Consider the following 16,334-nt stretch of genomic DNA (forward strand, 5'->3'; position numbering starts at 1 on the left):
TCCCCTGCATATCTAAATAGCTCCAGAAGGTTCTGAGTGTGTGTGCTCTGTATCAGTTGACCCATATCACTGCAGGACCATAAACAGCTGTATTATTTGCACAATGCTGCTCTATCTCCCAGCCAACATTTCCTGTTTTTACTGTCATGTGCTGCATGTGCACTGCAAAGTCATGCAGTCAACTTTAAAACATCATCTGGACTACGCAACTGGAGCGTTTATGAGTTGTTGTTGTTTTTTTTTTTTTCACCTAGTATATTTTCTATTCATTTCAGATCTAAGTCATAGCCTTATTTAATTTAAAGAAACACCACAATTCAAAGCATCTTTTTCTCATGCTACTTAACCACACAATGTCCCACTACCTTTTTTTGTAACAAGGAAAAACCTTGAGACTTTGTTTTGGCTGCCATCTAGTGGACATGTTTCAAATGGCATAATTCATTCATTCATTCATCCATTCATCTTCGACTGCTTATCGGTTTCCGGGTGGTGGTGGGTGCTGGAGCCAGTCCCAGCTCACTCTGGGTGAGGGCGGGGTCACCCTGAACAGGTCACCAGTCCATCACAGGGCCAACACACAGAGACAGACAGAGACCAACAATCACTCACACTCACACTCAGACCTACAGACAGTTTAGAGTTACCAATGAACCTGAAGATACACGTCTTTGGACGATGGGTGGAAACCCACACAGGCAGGGGGAGAATATTCAAACTCCACACAGAAAGGCCTCAGGCCTGAGAGCCGAGCCTGGGGCAAAGGCGCTAACCACTGTATGACATCACTGTGCTGTAAATACTTAGATAGCACTGAGAGCAGGAAGAAACCACACGTGTCAACCTAACACTCCCTGAGCAGCATGTCTCAGGAGGCCCCTAAGTTAAAGGCTGCAGTCACAAAAATGGGAGGGTTATATGGACTATATTAATACTGGATTTTTGAATAGGCTCGCTGTAGTAGGCTGTTAATCTGTCAATTTGTTTAAATTATGTAGCATGAATACAGTGCAGCACTGTATTAATCCTTTCATATTTATACATGAAACAGTCAGGATTCATTCCTGTTGTCTATTCGGAATCTTACACAGCATATCTATATATAAATCTACATGACAAAACGAAACTGGAGTAATGTCAGAGGACAATAACAAAATCAAAATCACCTCCTGCTGTCACTTACTAATCACCAGGAGCTGAGCCCGGCTCTTGGTTTTCCCTGAGATGAATTCCAGCACTCCATTCATGTCCAGGGATGTTTGTTTGAGGGTGAGCCTGTGGACAGTGCCCATCTTCTCCACGAGAACCCAAGGGCCCGGTTGCAAGGGCTCACCATTCAGACTCCACACAGGAGCTTCGTTGACCGGCGCTGACACCTCACATTCAAAGCAGGCCTTGCCAGGGGCCTTGACCTCTACGTCCGTCAGCTCTCTGACCATCGACACAGGCAGCGCTGAGGCAACACACAGAGCAGATGGGGAAGAAAACACTCTTTAATCATGGCTCTCTAAAGTGTATTCATCAGAGCTGTGATAAAAATGAAGTGAACTTAACAATAACAACAGGGCAGCTTTCTTCCACCTGAGAAACATTAGGAAAATCAGAAACATCCTTTCTCAGGATGATGCTGAAAAACTAGTCCATGCATTCGTCACTTCTAGGCTGGACTACTGTGACTCATTACTATCTGGATGTCCAAACAAATCTCTGAAAGGCCTTCAGTTGATTCAGAACGCTGCTGCACAAATATTAAAAGGAACTAGGAAAAGAGATCACATCTCTCCTGTGTTAGCTGCTCTTCATTGGCTGCCTGTAAAATAGAGTAGAATTTAAAATCCTTCTGTTAACATATAAAGCTCCTAATGGCCAAGCTCCATCATATCTCAGAGCTCATAGTTCCTTACTGTCCTAGTAGGTCACTCTCTAGATGGAGGTTTACTTGTGGCACAACAGTTATAAAATAAATGATTTTTAATGCGTGCTATTGAAACACACATTATGGATTATTGATGGTATGATGTCTATATGACCCTGAACAGATCATTTTCAATGTATTTTCTCCACAAACCACGCGCGGCTCGCGGAAAAAATACGAGAAAAACACGAGAGTCCGAATCTATAAATTAGGCCGCTGCAGTCGCGTGGCTCAGGCAGGCAGAGTGTCCCAAAACTGAGCTTTCTGCCACTGTTTGTGAATTTCTGGATGGCAGTTTTTCAAATGGCATATCAAATTGGTGGTGTTGAATGATTTCAGTCCGCATTACTTCGCTTTTGCAAATACTGCATACTGCTTTTCGAGTATCTTCTTTCTACACCGTGAAAAAAACATCCACGTTGCTGACATTGCTTCTCTGCTTCAGTTAAACATCCCATGGCCAAAATCCCCCTCAGCCTCCCGAAACACACACAGAAGTAAATATCGGTTGTTAATATTGGCCCAGTTTTACTCATGTATGTTAAAAAAAATGACCAACATTGGCCGATACCGATATATCATGCATCCCTACTCTTTAGCTATGCCGCAATATGCTGCAATTCTAGCCTTAAGGAATCACATTTAAAAGCTCAGCTAAAAGGACTTTTATTTTTTTGTCTCAGTCTAAGCCAAGAGAATTCTGCCAGTGTGAAAGGAAAATTGAAATCATTTATTGTAAACAATGGTTTTATTTTTGTATAAAGGAAATCTATATGTACTCAGACTCTAAATTTCCTGTAGGTAGGTCTGAGTGTGAGTGGTTGTTGGTTTCTGTCTGTCTCTGTATGTGTTGGCCCTGTGATGGACTGGGGACCTGTCCAGGGTGTACCCCACCTGCAACATGGCTAGGATTGGCTCCAGCAACCCTCCCTCCCCCCGAGTGAGAGAGAGTGATATATACCAGTCAAAAGTTTGGACATACTTGCTATTAATTTGAATGGGAAACATGTCCAAAGTATTATACATATAATGGCAAGCTGTTCAGGAAATAATTTATATACATTATGATGCTAATGGGATGTATGTGTGATTATATTGAAATAAGTTTGTTTACCAAATAATGTGTGATTTGCAGAAAGAAAAAGCGCTCTCTCATAAATGCCTCCTTTTTCCAAACTGCAAACAAACAAACAAAAAATAAACAAATACAAACAATAATTAAATAAATATAGGTTTGGCTACTAATTGACCATAGCTGCCTTAATATATTCCGACTTCCATTTCATATATTCAAACTCCATAATGTACATTAATTATTTCCATGCATGCATGCGAATGTGGTAGATTTTGATAACTAGAAGTTATTGAATCCCTTTATTTATATTAAGGACAGTTCAGACTGAGCCATCCCATTTGTAGACGATATGTGTTAGTTTTGCTTTGCCTGTAGATGGAGCTATGAGACTGTATTGGATGTATTTAACCTCCACTCCCTCTGCTGTATTTAAATGATTGAGCTCTCTTTTTCACTGATAGCTCTCCTATGGTAGAGGACTATCAATACCAACACAGACTGGAACAGTAGTCCAACCCCCTCCTCCCGGTAATACAGCTTCATGTTTTCACCCGTAGATATTGTGTGTCCTGGTTTTTGCTATGTTGTTCAGATGGAAAGGTGTGGCTGCAACTTCACAGTGTTTCTGACTGATCACAAACTCTCTTACCCTCCACTGTCAGTTTTGCGGAGCATGTACACTCTCCAACCTGGACACTGTATGTGCCCTCGTCATTCAGCGTCACTTGCTGGATGATCAGCTTGCGATAACAGCCTTCACTGCAGATCTCAAAGCGCTCAGAAGGCAGGATGACGGTGCAGCCTTTGTACCAGCGGATACTGCATCTTGAGTTCGACACAGTGCAGTCCATGATCACACGGGTCTTCTCAAGGGCGGTCGTATCCCGCAGAGGTTTTACAATTTTGACAGGAAGCTCTGAAAAGGGAACATGCAGATTAAATCGAGGACAGACTGTGTAATTTGTTGGCATAGGAAGTCAATTAGGCAATTATATCAATACAGAGTAATATTTATCTACAAACATGTTTGTAGATAAATGATTCCATAATCATAATACCTTCCACCTCCAGGTAAGCAATGGATTCAAGATGTCTGGCAACGAACTTGATCTCTCCAGAGTCCTCTGCTCGCACATTGCACATAAGAAGAAAATGTTTGGTCCCTGAATTGAGAACAAAATTCATGGAATTGGTAAATAAAAAGCCAGATGATAATAGGTTAAAAACATGCATTCTCTCAAAAACATCAATTTTTCCATTTCTGTGAATTAGGTATCATATATACATACATTGGCCTTCACTTGCCTTGTTCCATTATTTGAAAGCCTGACATCATCAGCAGAGATGAGAGGGGCTGTAAATTGCATGCTTAAGATTCTGAAGCTCACCTTCCTGGCGGATCTTGATGGTACTGGTTGGTTGTATCCTCTCCCCTTTTTTGTACCACTCTCCTGGAACATCCTCCACTGAGATCTCACAAACAAACACAGCATTCTGGTCTTCCTGGATGTCCAGATCCTCGAGGCCCTGCATGAGCAACAGCTCCCGCTCTGCAGAGAGCAGGCAAAGAGCAGAGAATGAAAAGATTTCAACAGGCATCTCAACAATGCTGACTGAAAAAAAGGGAGGAATAAAAAGATTAAAAAAACAAACATCTAAGACAATTTCAAGCTTTCTTTTTGTCTGAACAGGAAGGCAAAATCCCATAACCATGTATTGCGAGCTAACCATTATTGTTGTTTCCTGTGAATCAGAAAATTTATTTGATATCTGGATAATATAAGATTAGATAAGATAGCACTTATTTTTCTCACCTATGGGAAACTCAGCAGCAATCACAGGCATAGAAAAATTACAAGAATAGAAACAAGGAATAGAAGTACAAGAAAAATTATGAAAAAAGTTTCAAGTAGTGCAAAAAAAAAAAAAAAAAAACATGAAGGAAATGTAATTAGTCCAGAGTGCAGATTTTATTGCAGCGACAGGTGTTTTATAGTCTGATAGCTGCTGGAATGAATGAGCCTGAATGAGCTGTGATCTGAATTGTTATTCTTCCAGGCTGTTGATATCCAAGAAAGCTTTAATTGTGAGCAGCTGGAGCAAAGTTTCACATCCTGAGTCCTCTGATGGGTCAGGTCATACTATATTTGTACTGAATGGCCTCAGCAGATGGCAGTGTTGTCCTGACAGTCAAGTTCACAGGCATGCTTATTTCCTTCCGCATAACAAAGGAAACTAGAGATATGTGCTTCAGCGACAGTTTTATTTTTTTCTTCACAGTAACAAAATTGTCATCACACTAAAATGCACATCTGATCCTGTGATATTTCACCAGCTGGGAAGCATAATGATAGTAAACTTAAATATAGCAATAATCATCATCATCATCATCATCATCATCTCCAAATGTGTCCAGACATTTTAACATCATTTTCATGATAAAATAGTAAATACATATAACGATTTCTAAATAATATCCTCCCATTGTGTAATGCATTAAAAATGAACTTTATGTAGGCCTAGTTATGTCTACTGCTAGTGTATAATTTATTCTGGTTCCACTCTCACTTTCTCATGGTAATTTAATCATTATTTTACAGGTCAATTTTTACTTGTCCACGTCTTTAAATAAAGTTAGTGTGTATTGTACGATGATGGTGGAAAAGAAGATGACGAAGATGAAGGCGATGAAAATGTTTTATGCAAAGTTTCACATCCTTCGTGAAACTTTAATGCTCCCAGTTAATTTCCTGCAGCTGATTAGGCAGCGTCCCTGACAAATTACACATTTTTAAATTGTATTAAATCCAAAAGAAACTGGAGACTTTTGCTTTTGTTTTGTCTGGAGGAAATGGACAATTATATTGTGATACTGTTAACTTGTATTATATTTTTATATAATTATTATAATTATTTATATTTATTTGTATTATATATATATATATATATACTTGTATTATATTGTGGCACTGTTAACTTGTGGTTTTATGCACTCTTTTTGTGCTTAGCTACTTCTTGATAGCATTTTTATAGCTTACGTGTTTTGTTTTTTGTTTTAGGTATACACTGATGCATTGGCCAAACATCAGTATCGGCTGATATGCCTATCAGTAAATGTCAGGTGTCAGTATCTGATGTTTTGGTTATTTTCACTCAGACAGTAACAGTTGTGTGCAATAGTATGAATCATCTTGTAGGATCACTTCTGACAAAATCCAAATACATGCATTCATAGGAGCAGCGTATTACTGTTGTATCTGACTGGAGGCCACAGTGTCTGGACTTTTAAGACAACATTTCTAGGTCCCTAATTTTAAGCTCCACCTTACCGGAAGCCAAATTTATTCGAAACATTTCCATGGAACAGCATTAGCACAGCCACTAACCAATTCACTAGGTGGCACTGTAGCAAAACAAACAAACAACCATATGACCAAAAATCACTTTGTTGGAGTGTAGCCCTGGTTCTGCAGAAATTTGAGTTTCACTTTGATAAGTGGTTTTCAATTCAGATAGTCTGTCATGTATCGCAGCTATATGAAAGTGGCTTCATGAGGAAAATTGTGATTATTGTGTGATTTTGTTGTGCTACTGCTTTCTAAATCGAGTCTATTAGTAGCCTTTGATAGAAAAACCTCTGGTAGGAGTTGTTTACTGACATGTAGAAGCCAAAAAAGTTTTGGCAGGGACATTTGTCTTGGCCAGGTCACGCTGACCTGGACGGATCGTATATGGGAAGATTAATGTGGCGTGACCACTGGTTCTTGGGTAACGTCTGACACCAAAATGCTTTGGAAACGAGAGTCTAATAGACTGGTGGGTTGCAATGCTCATGTCTGTTTGTCAAATGGTGGTGTAGAGTTAACGGGAGAGCTGATTTCTCCCTTACAGCATATGCTACTTGCTCACATATATACTGTGTATTTTGAAGGGGAAGCCAAAGAACATGCCATCAATCTCACTCTGCCTAAACTTTCCCTTCGATGACTTCTGTGATTGATAGTATTTAGAAAGCAGACTTTACCATAGACCTCTACGGTGCAGGATGTAGCAGCATCTCCAGCATCACAGGTATACACGCCTGAATCACCGACATGACATTTCATGATCTGAAGAAACCGTTTCCTTCCCATGGCGTAAATGCGCAAGTCCTTGCCTGGCTTCACCTCAGAACCATTCTGAGAGGGATTTAAAAAAAAAAGAAAGAAAGAAAAAAAATGTTTTTTATTTCAAATGTAGTTCAAACAGCACTGTCCAATGAAGTGGAAATTCTCTGTATTGATCAACATGGCCCGTCACCCACCGTCCAATTCACCAAAGTTTACTGGAGACAATGCAGTCACAGTCTGCTTTACTTGAGGCCTGAACTCAAAATGTGGTTCAGAATTGTATACTTGGTCAAAATTACTTAAAATCTGTGCCTAGGCGTGACTTGTGGCTGTTTGGAGGATATGTTTTTCATTGGGAAGTTATCCATCTTTGTTTGCCTCTTTATAATGGAAAAAGAAAAACCACTTGCCTTAATCCACTTCACATCAACATTGTGCCGTGACAGCTCACACTCAATAGAGATTGCTGCTCCTTCAGAGAATCTCTGGTCCTCCAGTTTCCTGAAAATTGTCACTGGGGGCTCTGTTGGTGAGAAAACATGCTTACTCAAGAAACGAAAAACTGTTGGCAGACTTGTAATTCTATAAAATGCATGGCTGTGCACAGTAAGTAGTCTGGAAAGTATCTTTCCTCCAGCAGGTGGCCATGTAATTCTTCGGGATGAGCAACTACACCACTATCAGTATCCGTAGCATCTACGTTATCCTTATTCGTACTCGAGAGGGGCGGGACTTAAACTGGGTGTGGGCGTGGTTTATATGAAATTTGTATTTTTAAGCTGCATGCAGCACCGCTTCTGTTAGGAATCAAGTTTTTACCCCATAACCCCGTAAAGTGGGGCAGATTTTAAAACTTTATGGCTCATAGAAAGCTATTTTAAAATGACGTTGCAGTATTGTTGATGTAGCCTCACCTTTCATCGCTATCAGGTTAAATGATGATCTTGCCGGGGGGGGGGGGGGCCCATCAGGTAGTTGGAAATATTCATTCAGTAGGATCATTTCTCCATAAAAATGAAGGCAAGGAGATGGGATGACGAGAAAGACCCACAGATGTGAGTTTTTCACTGTAGCGTGTTAAACTACTCGTGTGATATGTTGAAATAATGTTTTAAGCTAATTTACTGAAATGTGTTTTTTAAATTGTGCCGCCGATTGTTTTTCCCCTGGTGGGCGTGGTTTCCGGAGTATGGCGCGTCGCTTACGTCTCTCTCAAAGGACGACCCGAGGAGGATTTCCTTCTGCAGCACTGCGCTGCCTCATATCACTCGCATGGTACTCGTCAAAATGGCTATATCCGTACCGAATACTCGTTTCAGTCGGCTCAACCGTACGGCTTCTGTTTGCTGTCATCATTCCTCATTTTCGTCCAGGCCTATGCTAGGACTTCCTCTTCGGAAGGTGTCCTTTTCTGAAGAACTCTGGCTGTAGAGCAGCGGCCCCGCCCCTTTTGGCGCCACGGACCGGTTTAATGTCGGACAATATTTCCACGGACCGGCTTTTAAGGAGTGGAGGATAAATACAACAAAATAAAAATGATACTGTCGGTATAAAAACTGCAATTTTCGAAATGTAATAAACGTGAATCCACTCGTATGCAACTTTGTTAGCAGCGGTAACACCCTCACCTAAATGCAGCTTCTTTTTTTTCGTGGAAGTCACAGGCTCTTCTGTCTCCTCACTGGGCCTTTTCCCCTTCACAAAGAAACTTTCCAAAGCCTTTTTTAAAAAAACAAAAAATAAAATAAAATAAAATAAAATAAAATTTGCTAGCTTGTGGGTTTAATTTTAGCAGTAACGTATCACGTGACCGAGACGAGCATCTTGACATGCGTCAAGAGTGAGTCATCGACGGATGTAACAGAGAGAACTTGATAATTTTTCAAAATAAAACATCGTTCATATTCCGATAGTAAATAAAACGGAAATAATGTAAGTTATTGATTCTTTCTGTGCGGCTCTGGGGGTTGGGGACCGCTGATGTAGAGTTTATCCTGCTTCAATTCTTGTGGGAATTTCTTGGGCCGTCATAGCTCTAACAAACAGTGGGCCCATGAGTATTATTTTAGGAGAAAACCCTATCCAACCCAACCTTTAAGACAAGTTGGCATCCAACTGTCATCCTCTGCATTTCAGCCCACAACTCAAAGGGATGATGCCCACTGAAGGATCAGGAATAGAGCAGATTATTTTACAGCATGAGGTTAAACTAGCGCCTCACAGAAGAGACAGAACAGAGCTAGCACTTTTCATTGGGTCATGCTAGGCTATTTTGTGTTTGCAACATGAGACCGGATAAAGACAACAGTAGCAGAGTCGTCACTCCATTCCATTATCATGCCTCCACTGGTTGGCATTCGTTCTAGTAGTCTGAGTGGACCATTTTAGCTACCAGTCTGAAGTCACAACAAAATGAGTACAGTAAAATTTTGTTTTGGTTGTGCTGCAGTTTACTGTACAGAGTTTGTGAGCTGTGGAACTAAAAGAAGTAAATTGTTATTTGCATTTGTTATCTGGAAGCTTTGACCTGGCCCAGTATATTAACAGAGCTTATCAGTTTACCTCATATGACGTCATAATTAAACGACCTACCCTTTACAACAAGCCTTGCAACCGTTTTCAGGTTCTCCACACTGAATGTGAAGGTGCCAGTGTCTTCTACTGAGAGGTTAGAGATGGTGAGGCTGTGGACTTGTCCTTTGGCACTCATACGGAAGTGATTTGTCGGCTTAAGCTGAATTCCGTTTCTCATCCAAGTGCCAGGAACGTTGGGATGTGAGAGCTCCACTTCAAAGGAGGCCGTTTCTCTCTCAGTAGTTTTAATGTCGGTCAGCCCCCTCTGGATTGTGATTTTTCGAGCTGTAAAGGACAACGCAGAACTATGTAAAATCAAATGACTTTCAGAGTCCCGCAATGAAACTTGGACAATAGGCTTTTGGTTTTAGTGTTTACCTGTCTAGTTTGTTAGTACTTTTTGTGTTAGCACTTTGACAAATGATAAGTAGTGGTTAATCAAAAGTTGTCAGATAGATTGGCATCCCTTTTTATCCAGCTTTAGCACTGAGCACACATGGTGTCCATTTTCTGTTGCAGAATGGAGTCTGTTCTGTGCACAACAGTCTGCAGTTGAACAATACAAGCTGGCACACACTGCCAAAGTGCTATTTTAGTCATCTGAGTGCCGGGATTTATATGAAAGCCAGCTTTGAAACTGCCAACATTTTTCACTTATTCTAACACAGACCGGCATTCCCTGTGGAAAAAGGAGTGTTTATTTTGGAGACCTGATGACAACAACCTTAGTTTTGAAGGCCAGGGTGTAAATTTAGATGCAATGAGAGGAGATCCAAATTCATAAGAGGTGCCAACAGCAGCCTGAAGTCCTGACTTTCCCCTTCTCACCCATGCTAGTGTTGAAAGAACAGCCTGTAATTCAGCCACCGGCCTGTCGGTCATAGGTGTTAAGCTTGCTACTTTATAGAAATTTAAGTGGTCCTTGACACTTTTTACGTACAAAATATCAAAAATCAAATTCTTATACATAGATTGATAACTTTTTAATGTATCTGGTATTTCCTGGTAATTTAAACTGCAATCTGCTTTGCTTCAACATGGAGATGAAATCATCTCGGGGCTTCATTGATCTTGTGACAGAAATGTTGGTCTGAGCGTCAGCTCAAGCTTTAAGACCGTCACCTGTTGGTTACCGTCGTGTTCCAGTGCAAGTGCCATCCTGGTCTCCCGGTCACTCAAATTACTCCTACTCAGTTAATTGAGCTTTGCCTTCACAAGAAGCAATAGCGGCTGTGCAAGAGGTGGAGCAGGGGGCAACAGCAGTAAACAAACAGGAACCGAGCATAGTGAGAACACGTGCACACTCACGTTCCACTGTGAGCTGGGCTTGCGTGCGGTCGTGGAGGGTTTCACAGCTGTAGGTGCCCCGGTCTGACATGGCCAGCTTGTGTATGGTGAGGCTGTGTTTTCTGCCCTTGTGTTTCAGGGTGTACTTTGCTTCAGGATGGATCATGACCCCTTGCCTCATCCACTGCACCTCTCCTGAATCGAGAGTCACCTCCACCTCTAGAACTGCCTCAGTGTACTCTTCAGCGACGACTGGCATCATTTTCTTGGTAAACAACACCTGTTGTTCTGAAAATGAACATACGCAGCGTCTAACGTCAACGTTTTATATACTTTTATATGGTTATATTTGATGAGGTGTTTGCATAACAGTACACTGAGGCTACACCCAGAGTGAAATACAATACAAAAAGTTGCACTGCAAGTTCAGGCAGAGGGTGCATGTAAAAGCTCTGAAGAGCCTTGCCCCCTGCAGTCTGACACATGCCAAAACCGCTGAGCCACTTGTCTCTGTCAGTTACCAAAGGAATTCTAACAGGAGAAGCTGCTAAGCACTAGCCATCAAAGACGCCTCAAACTATTTCAACTTGTCTGAAAGGTTTATTATTTATTGTATTTATGCTTATGTGGAATATAAACTCATTTTTTTTGTTCTTATTTGCCTCACTCCTGTTGAAAATAGGCCACAGTTAAGCATATGGCTATCACTTTAAAAGAAGTTCCTAAATGCTGTAACTTCTGTGATTCATGGAGGCCAACATATATAATTATAGTGTTAATGTATGGGGTAAGAACTCACCTTGAACCTGGAGTTCTGCCACTGATACCAACCCCTCTGCATCAGCTGTCACTCTGCCGCTATCTGAAACCATGCAGTTGTGGATGCAGAGCATGTGGCTTAGCCCACTGCTTGAAATCACAGTCCGCTCATTCAGAGGTACTGGCCTGCCATTGAAGTGCCACACCAGCTGAGTGTCCACTGGCGAAATGACACACTTAAACACCGCATCTTCTCCCTCACGGACTGTGATGTTACGAAGCTCTGCTATGAACTCAACAACACGGGGAGCTGAAGGCAAAGCATTCAAGTGAATTAGGTTCGACATTTTGAATAATAGATTGGCACATTGGCTTTTTTCAAGTGCTTTCTAATTCATCTCTCTGAGCTTAAAGTTGTAAGATTTAAATGTACATACTTTCTATACTGACAGTAGCTCTGGTTCTGTCATCTGTGGATTCACAGGTATATTCTCCAGCGTCTTCCTCCACTATTTGATGGATAGTAAAGCTTCGCTCTCGTCCTTGTGCACGTATCGTATGGCGACGGCTCGGGGAGATATCCTTGCCATCTTTTAGCCACTGCACGTCTGCTTTTGGCTTGTTTACCTCACAGCGTAGTGTAAGGCTTCTGCCCTTTAGGGACACAACATTCTCCAGGGGTTTGGTAAATTTCACCTTCATTTCTGATAAAATGGAAATGTGATGTTATTGATCACGTGAATGTTTACTGTAGAATAAAAGTCCCATTTTGATTTGGAGTGCCAACTTCTTACCTTTGACTAAAAGACTGAAGTGCATTTCATCTGTGTTTATGTCACAAACATATTCTCCAGAATCAGACAGCTGCAGGGGATTAATGGTGAGCTTGTGGGTATTACCCTCACTGGAAATGTGAATGTTATCCTCATTTAGTAGTTGGCCATCTTTCAACCACCGAACATTAGCTCTTTCACAGCTCACTATGGCACTCAGTGTGACACTCTCATGTTCATGGGATATGATGTTATTACTTGCTTCTTTGTTCACAAACTTGGCCGGTGGCTCTGAGAAAAATGAGATTCAAAAAGACATCGCTTATGAGTTCAAATTGTAGACGTGAAACAAAGTTCAGCAACAAAAGCATGTTTCATAATCACTTCCATCTTACCTTGAACCTCAACAATTGTTATCAATTTGTCATCGATGGCATCACAAATGTATTCTCCAGAGTCTGAGGGCTTAAGCCCAGAGAGTACGAGCTTTCTCACAACATCATAGCTGTCAATTTTTATACGAGTGTCTGGTTTCAGTAGCTCGCCATTCCATAACCAGTGAACAGTGGTGTTTGGTCGAGACACCTCACACTCCAAAATAAGGTCATCTCCTGCTACCAGCATATGATGCTCTGGATGGCCTGAGTTTCCAATGATCTGCACTGGAGGCTCTGATCATAAGAAACATAGTACCAGTTATTGTTCTCCTGAGTGGAGGACAGATGGATTGCATTTGATTTGCTCAATAAGACGATTACCTTTGACAGTAATATAGAAGACCATCTTATCGTCCCCTGCATCACATGTGTACTCTCCAGAATCCTGGAGCCCAGCGTTTAGGACAACCAGTGATCTGAAAACACCTTGCTCCTCACTACAGTATCGCTCCGTGTCATCAATTAACTGATTATCTTTGAACCAATTAACTGCAGCATTGGATCTTGAGAGTTCACACACAAGAATAATGTCATCTGACACTAAAAACTGCTTTTCTGTCTTTGCCTCGGTTTTTCCAAGAATTTTTACAGGCAACTCTGAAAATGAACAAGAGAAGAATATCTGTTTTTGTAGAATTGATATCGCACAGCACAAAGCTCTCAGGTCCCAAAAGATGTTGTATCCTGTACCTCGACTTTATCTTTGAGACGTCGTGACTCAAAATCGAGTAAGAGGCACGAATTCCGTTTCCCTTATCATTTGCACCTTTGAGGGCTTTGCAGCACGGCATTGTAAAACATATCTGATTTTGGAGATACACCTAAAGGAAAATAACTTACCTTGCACGTTTACATGGAAATCCATCACATCGTCCTTTGCATCACAGACATATTGCCCAGCATCCTCTACCGTTAGAGAGTGGATGGTTAATTGACGCATAACACCATCCTCGAGGATAGTGATATTTCTCGAGTCTTCTACTTCTTCTCCATTCTTTTTCCAGGTGACCTCAGCATTTGATCTTGAAACTTCGCAGTCTAGGCACAGAGCCTCTCCTGCCAATTTCTCTATTCTACTTGCAGTCTTCCTTGGACGTAAGAAGCGAACAGGGGGCTCTGAGTATTAAGAAAAATTTGTGTTACTGACACAGCAACCTATTTAGAGAACCTATATTCCCCCATTTTGAAGTATTCTTTACCTGCTATATTTACGAAGAATGTCACAGAATCATCTGCTGTGTCACATACATATTCTGCTGAATCTTTGACCGTGGTCTTTGGTATAATGAGCCTTCTGTAGATGCCATCCACTTCTAGAATGAGGTTGTCATTCTCCTCCACCTCTAGTCCGTCTCGATACCAGCGCACGACTGCATTGGGCCGTGAAATCTCACAGCTCAGTACCATCCTCTCAGACGTTTGCTGGCACAGCTCCATTTGTGACTGGCTTGGGGACACAATACGTACTGGAGGTTCTGGAAACGGGCATTTTAATATAACTTATTCATTACTCATTGGTTTAATGTCATCTACATGTCAAATTGACATGTTAATCAAAAACCACAGCACAAAAAAAAAAAAAAAAAAGTTTGCCAACACCTACAAGCACGTCTTTAGATGTGACCCTTGAGGAACCAGTTAACCCCAAATATTGGTGTTCCATACTGATGCTTCTGATGTGTTTTTTGCTGGGTATATAGCACAGAGCTTACCTGTAATACTAAGGTGAAAGAATATTGAGTCATCAGCTGTATCACAGACATATTCTCCAGAATCTTCGACTCCACTAGAGAGGATTTTTAGTCGTCGATAAGGGCCTTCGATCTTGAGTTTGATATTCTCACTCTCTTGCAGCTTTTGGCCATCTTTGTACCAGCTGACAACACCGTTGGGACGAGACAATTCACAGCTCAAGATGATTTCATCAGGAACATGACGGTCGAGGTGAACATCCTCCTTAGGGTGGATAATCATCACTGGAGGTTCTTTAAAAGAAGGATATAGGCAATTGAAACATGAGCTGACAATTTTTTCCTCACTTTCAAGGTCAGATTAAGTAGGTTTAGAAAGACTTTAGTACCTCGTATGGTGACCTTGAAGATTAAAACGTTATCTCCTGCTCGGCACGTGTATGTGCCTGCGTCAGATAGTTGGGCTGAAAGGATAGTCAAGTTTCTTTTGGTGTCCTCCGCTTGCATTTTAACATTATTGCTTTGGTGTATTTCACTTCCATCTTTGTACCACTGGACAACACCATCAGTCTTCGATAGCTCGCATGACAGTACAAGCTGTTCTTTCTCCACAACACTCTTGAAGAGGTCCTCCTCTGGGATATTGACAAATTTTATCGGTGTGGCTGCAAAAAAAAAAAAAAAAAAATAGATAGAAGAAGTAAGTTATTGCTTGAAAGTAAAATCTTCTCGTTTATTCTCATGCACTCAGTAGCTATCTACTCAGGTTTCCACAATTTAAACATGCTGATCTCAGGCATTGCGATCTAGGTGCCCACTTCTCGTAGAGGTCATTAGCATCCTTGGGGTTAATCTGCTTTTGAAACAAACTGAGAAAGTTAATCAAAGCAGTGCACTGATGTAACTCAACCATGGATATGTTGGGGAAAAAAACAAAAAAACAAGAAATTTGTCAAAGTACATGCTATTTTTTGTCAGACTGCGCTCTGAAATGTGAAGCAAGTATATGAAAAATTAACAGTGTTAAAATGAGGACATTTAGATGTAAATCAGCTATGATGAATATGCTGATCAGGTTTTGCTTTCTTTTAGATATTAGATGTCATCAAGTTATATAAGACTGCAGTGACAACATTTTGCCAGGAAAACACTAAGCATATCACCTTTCACCTCCACATAGATATCGTTGAAATCAGAATCATCAGTTTTGTTAGCGTAAACCCCCGAGTGTGAAGATGTGGCCGACTTCATAACCAGCGTCCTCTTATCGCCCTCTGAATCCATGCTTATATCTGACTTGGGCAAGACTTTAATTCCATCCTTATGCAAGACGGTCAGGCTTGCAGGGTCTGAGATCTTGCACTGCAGTTTGTTCAGGCTGCCTGCTTCAACAGACTTGCTGCTCTCAGCCTCTGGAACAGCTGAGAATCAAACCGATGCTATAGGAATTTCAATTCACTGAACAGTAACCAAATAGCAAACAGATTTGTGATGCTATGCGATGTAACAGACCTGCATTTGCCAGCTAAAGTCTAGTTTGAGATTTAGCTCCAGATTGAACAGATGTTTGTGCCTACACAGGTTGACGCTGAGATCACCCAGTTATTTTTACATTTTCCAGTCAGTGGTCTCACAGGGTTAGAAACAGTGGTCTATAAGACTGATCTAACGATCTGAAGGGTGTCTAAAATGACATACTTATTACTTTTTTAAA

The 16,334-nt window shown here is 41.1% G+C and overlaps 1 protein-coding gene across 1 annotated transcript in view; it reads right to left on the reverse strand.

Moving 5' to 3' along the window:
- obsl1b (obscurin like cytoskeletal adaptor 1b) overlaps positions 1–16,334 on the reverse strand; it is a 33,043-nt gene that overhangs the window by 1,595 nt on the left and 15,114 nt on the right. Inside the window, exons 8-21 of the mRNA XM_029530057.1 lie at positions 14,642–14,914; positions 14,129–14,404; positions 13,770–14,045; positions 13,251–13,526; positions 12,888–13,163; positions 11,760–12,029; positions 10,982–11,248; positions 9,692–9,958; positions 7,510–7,622; positions 7,015–7,168; positions 4,379–4,540; positions 4,049–4,153; positions 3,640–3,906; positions 1,184–1,453 (exon numbers count right to left, since the gene is read on the reverse strand). Of these exons, the coding sequence (XP_029385917.1) occupies positions 1,184–1,453; positions 3,640–3,906; positions 4,049–4,153; positions 4,379–4,540; positions 7,015–7,168; positions 7,510–7,622; positions 9,692–9,958; positions 10,982–11,248; positions 11,760–12,029; positions 12,888–13,163; positions 13,251–13,526; positions 13,770–14,045; positions 14,129–14,404; positions 14,642–14,914 (3,252 nt within the window). The remainder of the gene's footprint in view (positions 1–1,183; positions 1,454–3,639; positions 3,907–4,048; positions 4,154–4,378; positions 4,541–7,014; positions 7,169–7,509; positions 7,623–9,691; positions 9,959–10,981; positions 11,249–11,759; positions 12,030–12,887; positions 13,164–13,250; positions 13,527–13,769; positions 14,046–14,128; positions 14,405–14,641; positions 14,915–16,334) is intronic.

This window comes from Echeneis naucrates, chromosome 21 (assembly GCF_900963305.1).
Source record: "Echeneis naucrates chromosome 21, fEcheNa1.1, whole genome shotgun sequence".
Lineage (NCBI taxonomy): Eukaryota > Metazoa > Chordata > Actinopteri > Carangiformes > Echeneidae > Echeneis > Echeneis naucrates.